The following is a 13,040-nucleotide window of genomic DNA, read 5'->3' on the forward strand; positions in this document are numbered from 1 at the left end:
ATCTTAAATACATGTGAGTTTTAAAGCATCTCAATCGCATAAGACATCAATAGATATTGTTCGTCTTGCCACCATGTTGACTGCAATGATGCCGCCACCGGGCTTTACGGAACTGCATGACGTCTACACTCCTCCCTTATCGCCAGATAAATTAATGACGCGGTTATAAAACTGGTTACGAATTTATCGGCCATCAACATTCATTTTGTGACTCTCGCATTATCCATATCTCGTCATTTGTGGTCAACGCTCCACCCTTTAACAGTACTGTCTATTTATTTTTCTTGGGGGAGGAGGGGATTGTGCGGTCCCCTCAATTTTTAAGGTTTCTGACTATTATTATAAACCGAGTATGATTTAAACCACAATGCCGACAAGTATCACACTACGAGTTCAGACTACCAGAATTACGTAGCATAGGTTCACAATATTGCGAAGCGTGCTTATGCTTCAGCTAACATTTGAGGCTTCCGTATTGTGTGGCTATCGTATGAAGGTCGCCTTGAACGAGATACGTACCTCTTATTAAAAAAAAACTGCGGGGATCAGGCAACCGAATGTTACGGACTGGCACCCTGCTGAATGGAATTATATGCCTCGCAACTTCCCTTTTCGTCCCCTTCCAGCGTTATCTAGTTTAATATGTCTTTTTTTTAATGTTGGTAATTCCCAGGAAGCAGAATTTTCCTCTCTTTGGTATTTTGTAACTCCCCTTCTTATTTGAAGGGCCCCATACTAAAAGCACGAAAATAAAGAAAGAAAACGACGCTCTAGTAGCTTCGCGGTGGTGCAGAAAACAGCATAATTTTCTGAGACCAGTGCGAGTTTATTTATCAGAGGTTTACAAAAGAACAAATCGCCAGAAGCATTCGGGTTGTTTTTCAATCGCTTTTAGTTTGTTATAGCCATGTTTTAAAAATCAGTAAGTCTAATAGAATAAAGCTGCTCCGTCACTGCTACTAATGCAGAAAGAGAAGCAAAATCCCGTCTCATCCGGCGCTGTCAGTGCTAAGAATGACACTATACACTCTTCCACCGGAATACCACAACTATTTAAGAAACGCAAAACTAAATATTCCTGAGGAAAATGCCTTTTTCAAAAACGCCGTTGTTTATGGGTGCGTAATTTTACCCTCTGACCTCCTTTAGCTTAACATAGTGTTAAGTCGAAGATTAACATCGTCTTCATCCCTATCAACCACCTCACCATCAGCACCATCAACAGGATCACCTGGTGCAGGCTGACTAATTCCGTTCGAATCTGATCTTCAGCGCGTGTAGTCGCCACATTAAAAGCATCTCATAGTTTCAGCCTAAGGGCTCATTCACACTGGAAGCGGATCCGCGTTCGCAAAGCGGTTGCGAACGCGGTTGTATAAGGATTCAGTACAATTGCACGCGCACACGATGACATCAAATGCGCGTGCAATTGCACTGGATCTTTATACAACCGCTTTCGCAACCGCTTCGCGAACGCGGATCCGCTTCCAGTGTGAATGGGGGGTTAGAAGTGGTGTAGGTACGGCTTGTTACATAAACCGAAAGGTGCAATTTTATATACGAACAATCTGGCGGGAACCAAAAGGCTGTTTTAGATTTGACTGACTTGGCCACGGGGACATGCCACTGCCAGTGCCCGGATCTCAGGTCAGGGGAGGAAGAATAGTTCGAACCCTGAAGGCGGTCCAAGGCTAGAACCGCCTTTTTCCGTCTAAGTTTCATGATACTCTTATATCGTCAGGATGTAGTCACCTACGATATTGATAGTCGTGTTCTTGTACTAGACCCTGGAGATGAATGGCGCAGCTCGAACCACCTGTCTTGCTCAAATGGCTCCCGGGGTAAAGGCCTCACAGTACCTGGAGCTCGTGACGTCACTCATGAAGAAGGGAGACCTCAACACCAAGAAAAAGGTAATCCGAGAAGCAAAACTGGAAACGCAAACTTCGTGTGATGTCGAATCCCGATGAATGACGGACGCTCGCGAGTAAACTGCAGCACGTGGCATTGATAGTCATAAGTATTATTTCTTTGTAAAGACGATTGAATACCCGGACAGTTTGTATTTTTTACTAATGCTCCTCACGTCTTTTTATGCCGTTAAAGAATAGTTATCACCGCATGCTTTTCGACTTTTGCTTAAATGTTTGGACTAGATTAATTTATTAGTCATTTTTGAGAAAGTACTCAGAAACTTTGTTTTGATACGACCGTAGGAACAAAAATCACAATGTGTACAATTAATTATGATTCAGCCTTACAAAGTAATATATGGACAGTTACTATAACACGTTAGAATATTTCCTGAAGATACCCAAAGCAAGAATAGGTATAAAAAAACTGAAGAAAAAAATGTTGTTCTTCTGGAAGTTTTCTAAAACGCCAAAACCTTTGGTAAGGGTACTGGAGTTTCATCCCGTAGTTCACTTTAACACAATAAAAACAATGTAAAAAAAACAATTCTGGGGAAGAGTTGAGCCTTTTACTTCTTGTGATTGGAACCGTCTACAGTCTTGCATCGTAATAATTTTAGATTCAATCAGTTTTCATTCGTGATTGCGAATAGATTTTGAAACTTACAGAAAAACTTTACGGGTTATTAATGTTCCTATTCACGCTTTACGTTTGCAAAGCTCTTCGGAATAAATATTTTTTTTTTTGTATTGTGATAGCGCAATTTTACATCTTTTTTTTTCAACCCACTGTTTTTTAAAAAAAGTAACGAATGAATGAATTGATGAAGGTCCCACTGTACACTTTACTTATTTCGCGTTTAGTTCATTTGAATCTTTTTGGCTCGCTTGTTGCGACGTTTACGTGATTCACACTTTCAGATCGACGTGTGCACCTACAAAAACTCACTAAGAGGAAAGGTGAGCTTTGGCCTTCATTTACCTCTCTCATCCTGTCTCGTAGACCGGGAGGTTATTTGTGGCCACAACAGAACATCTTATAGGTTTCTCGTGCGAGACGACTCTGTAAAAGAAACGCCACAAAACGCATGCTTGCTTTTCAGTATCTGCTCATTCAAAGTATCCCGTGTGCGAAACGGAAAGCGTTGCATGAGGAGCCGTATTGTACCTTGTATAGTTCTTAACCAACTCGCCCGCTTCGCCACTTTAGTTCCGTATTGAAATTTTAGGGTGTTTGCGCCTAGCGTTAACTCTTATTACCACGGGTACGGTACGGCTCCTTGCGCGCGCCTGGGAGCATGTTTTGAAGTGGCAGCGCAAGCTTTCGGTAGCAATGTCACTTCGTATGGCAGTGTGCGGTAAAGCAATGCTGAAACTAGCTAATAGTGAGCGATTGATCTCCCTACTTTGTTCAGTAAACTTGCTTCGCTACACTCCAGAAAACGCCCACATCCCTATTTTCCCCAGAATATTTCGAAAGTCAATCACTTTAATTTGTTAAAAGTGGTCGACGTGTGACAAAACAAAATAAAAACATTATAAATAAAGCGTGTGCAATGACACTGCAGTGCGCGGCGTTTTATATAATCACGTACGCTCAGTTTCACAAAGCAGTCTGAATTGTTGGGGAAAACGTCTTCTTCCGGGGTCCTCGCGGTTCATCGAACATCACTCGTGATTGACACTGATTGGCTTAACTAGCGTTCTGACTGGATGTATGCTCTGTTTCACCTTGTGTTGTACCGCAGGAAAGGCTACAAGCGCGAGCTCCTTGCTCTAGAGTACATCTCGGCGGCACAAGCTCTCGTGCGCCAAGGGCAGCTGCCAACGCTATGAGCTCGCGCTTCTAGCCTTCGCTGCGGTACAACATCAGATGAAACGGAGTACAGACGAACTTGATTTTGATAGAGTGTGGAGTTCATTACCAGCGCCAGGGTTGATGAGTATTGGCGTGACAAAGCGCGAAGGCATTCTTGGCTTTGAATTTGTTCCTGGCTGTTTTTGTCAGAGAGTACTGCCATGATACTCACCGATAAAAAGGAATAATGAAATGATCGGGTTGGACACGTCCCGTCGTTTTAACCTAGCATTTTCCATACTAAAGATTACACTTACTTTAAACAGCACCTGTCGCAAACCCGGGCAGTGTTCTTTTTTTTTTTTTATATAAAACTTTACGCAGTGCCCCACGACGCTTGCCAGTAAGAAACAAAGCAAAACCCTAAGAATGGCAAGGCACCAAGTTATATTTCTTTATACGAAAACCTATTGCAAGGGCTGGCAGTGTTTCTCGAATACTGAACGTGGCTCATGGCTTCAGGTACCTAGAAGATATACACATCTTCTAGCAATTTCAAAGTCAAAGCGCGTGCCATGTTTTATACTGCGATAGAGTTGTCCGCTTTCGAAGCTCCTAGACTGTATGAACGGACACATGATTCTGGTCACGCGTGTTTGCCTACGTAGCGTATATGATTCCGTATTGTGCTCCACGTACATTCACCCATTGAAACTGTGACCTTTCTTCAATCGTGCTTGCAAGTTTTACGTCAGATGATCTGCTCGGTTAAAGTAAAGTGACCCGCACATGGAACACATATAAACCGTGCTGTATGACAGAGTATATAAGAAACTCTAGAGAAAACGAGAAAGAAAAAAAGAAACGGCTTTATTGCCAAGCGACCTCCAAATGGCGAGAGGAGTTTCAAGCTTGATTTGCCAATTGTTTCCTAGAGGGCACCACTCACCTGCTATACAGTCGCTACGGGCGGGACTTTCAAATCTTTATTATCCCTTTGCGTGTTTACATTCGAATCGAAGGCTCATGCGGTCACGTATTTGTTGTATGAATATTACATTACGAACCCTAACATAATCATTCTACTTCTTACATTTACAAACTATATCCATACATTATTCTTAATTTGTCATTATCTTGTAGAGGATATGCCTTCAAGCTTTGCCGGTATGCCGAATAATTGAATATGATCAAACTTTGGGGCTTTACACGACGTGCAATGAAAAGGTACTTGCAATAAATCGTTGTGCAGTTAGAATGATGATTTGTTCCCCAAAAACCACTCCTCTAACAAGTTTCAAGATATACTACAATAAACCGGTAAGATATTCGAAAGTACGGAAGAGCACAGACTGGATTCTTCGCATGAAATCTGAAAGCGATATGCCAGGCTAGGTCTATCTGGTGTCCAAACCGGCATGTGGTTCTCTACTACAAAGTTGTGTCGTATACTGGACTTCAGGGATAAATATACCCTCTAAATCTCTTACCCGTTGAGGACTATCATGTTCTTTGGGTTCTTTCATGAGATGATTTGAAAAAATACTGTGAAAAAAAAATAAGGCTTTTGTGTGTGTGTTTTTTTCTTCGGTCTTCATTGTAGCTCAATAACAAGCATGACAAATTCGCACACACTATTTCATGCCATCTGGCATCTCTTTAGAGTTGCCATGTAAACACGTTAAAAGAGGTGGCGAACTTCATGATCCATTCTTTAATTTCGGTTCCTCAAATCCAGACGTTTGGCAGATATTAATAGAAACTGACGACTGGCTTTTTCTTATATGTGCTGCATCGCATAACGGTGTAATCTGCTTTAGCGTGGCGCCCCAAGAAACGCACGGAAAATGGCTCGCAGATTCTACATGTAGTTATCAAGGTGAATATTACAAGAAACTTTAATTATATATTGAAAAGATCAGAATGGTTATGGCTCAGTCTGTTATAGAAGACAAAACAAAAAACAAACAAAAAATTGCCTCTAAAGTTTAGAAATACATCTGGCTTGGAACTCGAGCACATAATCTATGCACTTGTAATATCAAATTTTTAAACTGTAATATTCATCTTTATGGAATATGCTTGCATTCCGGACCAATTTGCATGATTTGTGGTTATTATCCTAAATGTGGAATGGTTAATAAAAAATTAATCTCCTTTATTTTCAGTAAAATGCGTGCGGAAACGTATTTTCTTAAAATTTAGCTGCAGTGCTCCCTCCTTTAAAAAAAATGACTAGACGATTTTTTTTTGATTAAATATGTTTGGTGCATTTTGTTGGTTTCAGTGTTTCGATGTGACTCTTCCTTTACTTTTTAACGTTTCCTAAATGTTCTAATAACCGTGCACTTCCACGATCGTCTCGAATGTGAATATTGCCCGATGTTTCACTGAGGTGCACCACACCGCGCATCACTAAATGCCTTCGAAGTAAAATTAATAAAATATATGAAATGGGAAAACAGATTATTCCTCATTATTTTTGTATTTTTTTCCGGCTTGTTGATGAAACCGGGTATCCTTCCCGGCGACTAAAATAACCGCAATAAGAATCTTCTGGTTCTAGTAACAGCAACGTACGTATAAAACCAAAAAAAAAAAACTCCGTGTCAACCTTTCGTGGAAAAGTTGTTTAGGCTAGCGTAGCTTCCAAGGTTGCAACCCAAACACTTCTCCGAGGGCACGTGGCTTAGCCTTGCTATTCATTTGCACGCGTTCTCGCGCGACGGAGACGCCAAACGAAGAGACGCGCTCGCGGAAGTAGATTTGACAGCGTCAAAGCACTGTGGAAGCTGTGCCAGCCTTTATTGCGCAGCACAACACATAATTCACGCCAAGACAGGCAGATGGCTGCCATAGTTCCGTCCTCGCTTCGATCATTTAAATTCGATTGTGCACGCAGGAAATGGTGAAGAGGTTTGAAAAGCAAGTGAAATCAGCCGCATTCGTTACCTTAAGAACAGTATGTAAAGCTATTTCTAGGGAAGATCGCGTTAGGCGAGAATTAGTTTGATATTATTATTATATTAATAAATAAATTGGAAGGCAAGGCTTACGTCTGCTGAGCCGAATTGACTGTAACAAAAGGCATATTCTTCCTTGTAAGTGAATGAAGAAACGTTATTCCTCTCTCTCCTTCTTTCCCCTTTAAGACTGGTATGTGACCAGAAAATCTCGATTGCAACTATTTCAGCCGCCTGGAGCGATACCCGCATTCAACAGCAAACTGGTCCTGGGCTCCTCCGTACTTTAAGATGAGTTTAAACGAGTCAAAGAATTCTCCTCCAGCCCGTAAACAGCATTATGATAAAATAAGAGAGTCGGTCAAGGTTGACGTGGCATGAAATGGCTGATCGAGTGTAGCTTGATGAAATTTGCGGGGGGCGTTAAAGTATTCCTTCTTGAATATTCCGCACCCGGAATGACGTATTTTATTTAGGCGCAGCCGTTTGATCTATCATAGTGGCGAGCAATGTGTGTGTAGCTGTGGAGCCGCGGTGTATAATCAGGTGTGAGTGAAAGAAGAAATTAAACCAGCTGAACGTTTGAGAAGATTGCATGCCCAGTGTGGGAAACAAAGGATGTCACGAACAAGAGGGCACACGTGTCGTGAACAGTTCGGTGAAGAACGACAGTCGGTGACAAACGAACCACGCTGACACCTTTGGCCAACTGCAATCACGCATCCCAGCTCTTTCTACGCATAATATAATCAGGGAGCTGCCAAAATGGTGGCAGCGGCGCCTGGACGTGTACGGGGAAAACTGTAGAAAAAACTGACATAGTTTTGTGCTTGTCGCGTTTTTTATTTCCTCCGTAGGAATAGAAGTTCAATTCAACCTTGAATGAGTCTTTATCTCGGCTAACAGACTGTTAATCTACCTGCAGTGGGTTCAAGCGAGGCAAATTATGATTCAAGAGTGCGCTCTTGAAGCCAAGAAGAAACTCCCCGCCCAGCTACAGAACGACCTCAGCTTCCTCTACGCCTTGCACCTTAACAACACGGCGCTGAAAACAGTGAGTTCCTTTCTTTCACGTTTTATTTTTCCTTGTAACTTGGAGCTCGGTGAAAGCGCCCGAAACACAGTGGAATGAGCAGCGTTCCAGTGCTTGTCACACAAGCAAAAAATGCCCAGTCACTGGTCTGTGGGCGCATGCTCGGTGTTCGGTATTCTGCAGAAAAGAGTCACTGTCTATGCTCAAAGCGCGTTCCACGATTGACTTGTCTCCCAGCTGTAAATGAGAAATTTAGCCATTGCATTACAACCTCAAGCCTGGGGTCTTTAACATGCACCACGCAGTAGTTATACACGACCGCACGCCGGTACCATGCTCATCCAGATCGAAACGGGTAGGGGAGGGGATTCTACCCACACACTAAACATTGTAACACCCATAATCGTGTAAAAAGGGTGTAAAAAGGGTGTAGGCTAGGAAAAACACCCTTTTTACACGCTTTTTACACGATTTCTGAATATCGGTGGGTGTAAAAAGGGCGTGCTGCCGTTTTACACCCTTTGCACGCCCTCTTTACGCCCCACTTGCAGCGATGGTGTCTGAAATCGTGTAAAAAGGATGTATGGGCGAATTTTGCGTCCTTCATCCACACGGTGTGAAAGGAGCGTAATGGTGATGCTGTCAAATACACCCATGATTTCATAGCCGTTTATATTTATTGCTTTGGTGAAACTGTTGCTGATTTATGGCGGTACAAACATCGAGTATAATTAATCGCACTCGGAGTCGCGTATGATTAGGAAGTGCTAGAGAATAGGTTTTGCAACTCCTATTGAAATCTTCGTCCGACACGAGCCTAAAATAACGTTTCGCGCGTGCATCAGTTTTATCGGTTCAACATCGATTAAAAAAAAAAAAATCATCTCCGCTCGCAAAAAAAAAAAAAAAAAAAATGAACGAAGATGTGTCAATATACAACCTAGGCAGCACACAGTATTGCGCTGTTGTGGAATTAAATCGGAAAGATTGTGCTGATATTATTTTGGTCTAGGCAATATCTGTGAAAACTGAAATCGGTCGCGCCGACGCTATCCTGACATACCGTACGTGGCGCCGTTTTTGGTTGACTGTCAAGAGTGTCCTGCGTGAATCGGCTATGGCGGCGAGGTATCTCTATTTCTTGACTGCCCAAAATCCGACGTTAAAAAACAAAACAAAGCAAGACTAAGCGAAATAGAATCAGCATACTTTTAACCTGAGAAAGACCTTTTAAGCTGAAGACTTGAACAAACTGTGGCGCCCTCATTTCGGATATTACAAACTCACCTGACTGGGTTTCGCACTACTTATTGCACCTTCACTTAGACTTTATTTTGGAGTGTAGCTCTGAAGAAACAATGTCGCAAGACAGTCGAAAGTGCCGGATTAATGACACCCCTAGGGACGCGACTCTTATCTCTGCGTAATGACACCAAAATATCTAGCTTCCCGACGTTTTTTTTTCTTCTTTTTTTTTCTAGTTTTTTTCCGGTTTTTCTTTGGTACACGTGAAACCGCGTCTTCGACGGCGTTCGAAATTGTTTTTCGTATTTATTATGTGATCTCGCGGTCCACACCAGAGCATGCGCGTCTACATGAGTGGCAGTTTGAGACGCTCAAGGTTGTACTACGCAAAGCAAGTCCTGGCGAGCCCGCGACCTTCCCTGGACAGGGCAGGTGGCAATACAAAGCAGCAGAGGGAGATTAGCTGCTTTGTCCAACCCCCTTTGACCTCGTCTTCTGATAAGCCTCCAAACATTCTTTTGTGTCTTCGTGTTGCTGTGAGCGATTGCGAAGGCCGCTTCTAGCAAATCAGAGGGGTGGCGCGAAACACGTGACCGCTCTCCGTAGGACAAGGGCGCTTGAACGAAAATTTGTCACATGACTCGCTCTGACGCGCTGATGGGCTACTGGGGCCGTAGTCTTTGCCGCATGCCAAGTTATGGTGAGTTGTAGGGGCCACGTAGGCCCGGTTTACAAAAAGAGGGGCGCCCGTCAGTGTATTCCTGTTTTTCGTGCATTTCAGTCGCGGCCGTGATTTTTCGTCGTGAACGGCCGGAATACATCCATGCCAACTTTTCGGAAATGGTCGTTTATTTCGTCAGTGTCCATGGAATTATTGTGCTGTGTTTGTTGAACGCGTTTCGACAAAGAGCTGCTCATCGGTGGCCGCGAGACTTCTGTTGAGTGTGATCGACCGCCTTCAACCTCGGCATTGTGTTTGCGTTGTTTTGTGCTGTCCGAACCAGATTACGCATCTATCACGACAGAGAGCTGCTCATCGGTGACCGCGAGACTTTCGTTGAATGTGATCGACCACCTTCATCCTCGACATTGTGTTTGTGGATAGTTCTGTGCTGCCCGAATCGGATTATGCATCTATCACGGATTACATGAGATTGCTGTTTTATCTGTAAGTACTCTGCAAGCATGCTTCTGATTGTAGTCCAAGGGGGCTATGTTCGACAAATGTTTCGTTTCTCCTAAAAAGAAACGGAAGTGACGGAAGCGACGATATCGCGTTTGATTGGTTAGAAGGTCAAATGGCGAAAATAGGTAACTTTCGTCATTTGAACCTCTAACCAATCAAACGCGATATCGTCACTTCCGTTTATTTTTAGGAGAAGCGAAACATAGCCCCCTGTTTCCGTTTCAATAGACCATTTTACTGTTTACAAACATGAACTGCCACTTACGTCCCAAGAAACTCCCGGTCGTACCGTCTTTGCAAGCCTGCCAGTTTTGTCCACGTGACCAGTGCAAGAAGACATAAACGTCACAAGAAAAGTAGAGTTGGAGATTCAATTAGGGCTTTCGGTTGTACGATTTGAAGGGGTTATAAAACAATATCCGTTTGAAATATTCATGACCTTACACGCACGGACCGCCACTGGTTTAGAAGCGTCTTGGTCGTGGTGAAATTGCGAGGATAAAAGAGCACTATTTCTTTCAGTCTTGCCTTCGCCAAGTTTGGTGACGTGCGTGTGAACGTAGCTTCGCCCTTTGGTGCGCTTGTAATTGCACACACTTGCTCGCATAAGCAGAGACATGGCTGCGGCCAGATGACTTGCTTGCAATCGTCTATAGAGAATTTTGTAGAACCTGTAGAACCTTGATCAAATAATAAAAAGTGAACCATGCATTTGCAGTCATTTTTTCGTGCACGTTTTGGGGTTATTACGCCCTTCTTTATGGCGGTTGCTAATCGCGCCTTTTTTATTTCCCTTTCTGGCGGCGATAAACCCAATTTAGAGGGCGTACTGCGCAATCATAACGCCCTAATAAAAAGGTGTAGAGTGGAATGACGCCCTAACTTAAGGGTGTTCGGAGTAACGCCGTCCTTTATGGGTGTTAGGGAAAAACACCCTATTTTAGGGGTGTTAGTTATAGGACAAGTCATTTACACCCACAAGGGTGTTACGATGTTTAGTGTGCAGGATCCCTAGGTTTTTCAGCGCGAGCTTTCGCTCCACGTGCTCCAAGCTGGTATGCGCTAACCCACTCGGTCTCCAATCCCCTCAAGTTCAGAGCAACGGTTCACGTTAATTGCAGCTTGTCGAATGTTGAGAAATGTCATTATTTACGTTCTCAACTTACCTGAACGGCCGCCTCTGCTATGTCTGGGCTTTTAGCCACAAAGGAAGGTTACGTCGAGGTGATCAAGATACAACGGAAGAGGTTTGGAAATAAAACTGAGATCGAGCCAGAGCAGCTGAACAGGCTTAGAACGGTAGACCAGGCGATGCCTCCAGACGATGTCGTTGGATTGCGAAAGCTACGTGACCATGTAGCTTCGGGGGTTGACATCACTAGGTGTAAATTCGGCGTCCTACTCGTCGATGATGTGTGAGGTTCTTTTGAAAGTGATGCCCAGCGACCTATTTGTAGCTTTCCATCGACACAGAAGCTATAACGGCCCAGTGGACGCTGATCCATCAGAGTGGACGGGACTTTAATAAGATTTTGGAGTTCCTGTCGTTCGAAGTTGAAAGCAGAGAGCGTAGCGGACATGATGCGTTTGCTCAGAGAAATAAAGAACGATGCTCTGCTCCTAAAGGAAAGATGCTCCCAACCTCCATGGCCGCCCACAGAAAGCTGGTCTATGGTGACTGCTTTTTCTGTAATTCTAGTGGGCACAGCACCGATGATTTCAAACATCATATAGTCCTCAGCGAAAGGCTTACACGCTTGTCTAAAGATGTCAGGTGATTCACATGCACGACACGAGGTCACCATGCAAGTACATGCCGCAGCAAGATAACTTCCGAAACCTCCGAAGGCAGGCATGCCCCATCAATGTGCGACTCGCGGTATGCAAAAAAGACGACTGAGGTTAGAGGAACCGAAGTGAATAACATGAGTATTGACATAGCTTTAAAAACAAACGGAGGTTGTTATGACAACAATGATTTGCTTTTGCAAACGTTCCGAGGCTGCCTCATGAAAAAAAAAATTAATGCTGCTACATTAGAGGCGTCATCGATAACGGCAGTCAAAGACCCTTCATCAGAAAAGATGTTTGAAGAAAGCTGAAACTGAAGGGGATTTGTAAAGTGAATCTGAGCTTTAACGCGTTCGGAAATGTCCGGGACAGCGAAAGGCACGAGCGAAGATTGGTCGAAATCGAACTTCTAGTCAGTACGACAATGAGAAGCACAGGATTGAGGCGACTGACGTACCGGTCATATGCAAAGACATCGATCGGGTACCGATGGACATTAACTTCGTGCAGAAAATCGCGAAAAAAAAGAAGTATGTAGTGTGTGTGCTGGTCTTTCTATGCGTTCCGAGAGAATGCGGAATCAGCCTCATAGTTGGAGCGGATCAGTTTAGAAAGCTGCTGGATCATAAAGTATGCAGGTATGAAAACAACAGGCGTGTCTATAAGCCATGAAAACAACAATGTGATGGGCATTTCAGGGCCCCGTGACCACGAAGAACCTAAAACGGAACCAAAACCAGCACCGTGTGCGTGCTGAGAGCCGGTGCAACGGGCAACGATAAAGTGAGGTCGACCCTGCAACAGTTCTGGGAACTTGAATGCTTCGGCATCAAGGACTCAACGACCAAATCTCCTCGCGACGAGCCTGTATCGTATCGTTTTGAGGAGACCATCATTTTGACAGAGGGAAAATACGAAGTTGCTTTTCCCTAGAAGTTTCAGAACCTCAGTAATCTCGGCAATAACCAAAAGGTGACAGAAAAGACTCAAGGCTCTGCCATCGCTTGGCTCGATACGGAGAACTTCGTCTAATATGCGACTCTGCTATGGGGCAGTAGCTGAACGACGAACACGCAGAGGAAGTCGCGGAAGAAACCAACGAAAAGCAAAA

The 13,040-nt window shown here is 43.7% G+C and overlaps 1 protein-coding gene across 1 annotated transcript in view; it reads left to right on the forward strand.

Moving 5' to 3' along the window:
* LOC121047713 overlaps positions 1 to 13,040 on the forward strand; it is a 76,716-nt gene that overhangs the window by 35,779 nt on the left and 27,897 nt on the right. The window contains exons 7-9 of the mRNA XM_040503180.2: positions 1,785 to 1,913; positions 2,835 to 2,873; positions 7,600 to 7,728. Coding sequence (XP_040359114.2) covers positions 1,785 to 1,913; positions 2,835 to 2,873; positions 7,600 to 7,728 — 297 coding nt within the window. The remainder of the gene's footprint in view (positions 1 to 1,784; positions 1,914 to 2,834; positions 2,874 to 7,599; positions 7,729 to 13,040) is intronic.

The sequence above is a fragment of the Ixodes scapularis genome, unplaced genomic scaffold (assembly GCF_016920785.2).
Source record: "Ixodes scapularis isolate PalLabHiFi unplaced genomic scaffold, ASM1692078v2 PGA_scaffold2__306_contigs__length_199485367, whole genome shotgun sequence".
NCBI classification, from domain to species: domain Eukaryota; kingdom Metazoa; phylum Arthropoda; class Arachnida; order Ixodida; family Ixodidae; genus Ixodes; species Ixodes scapularis.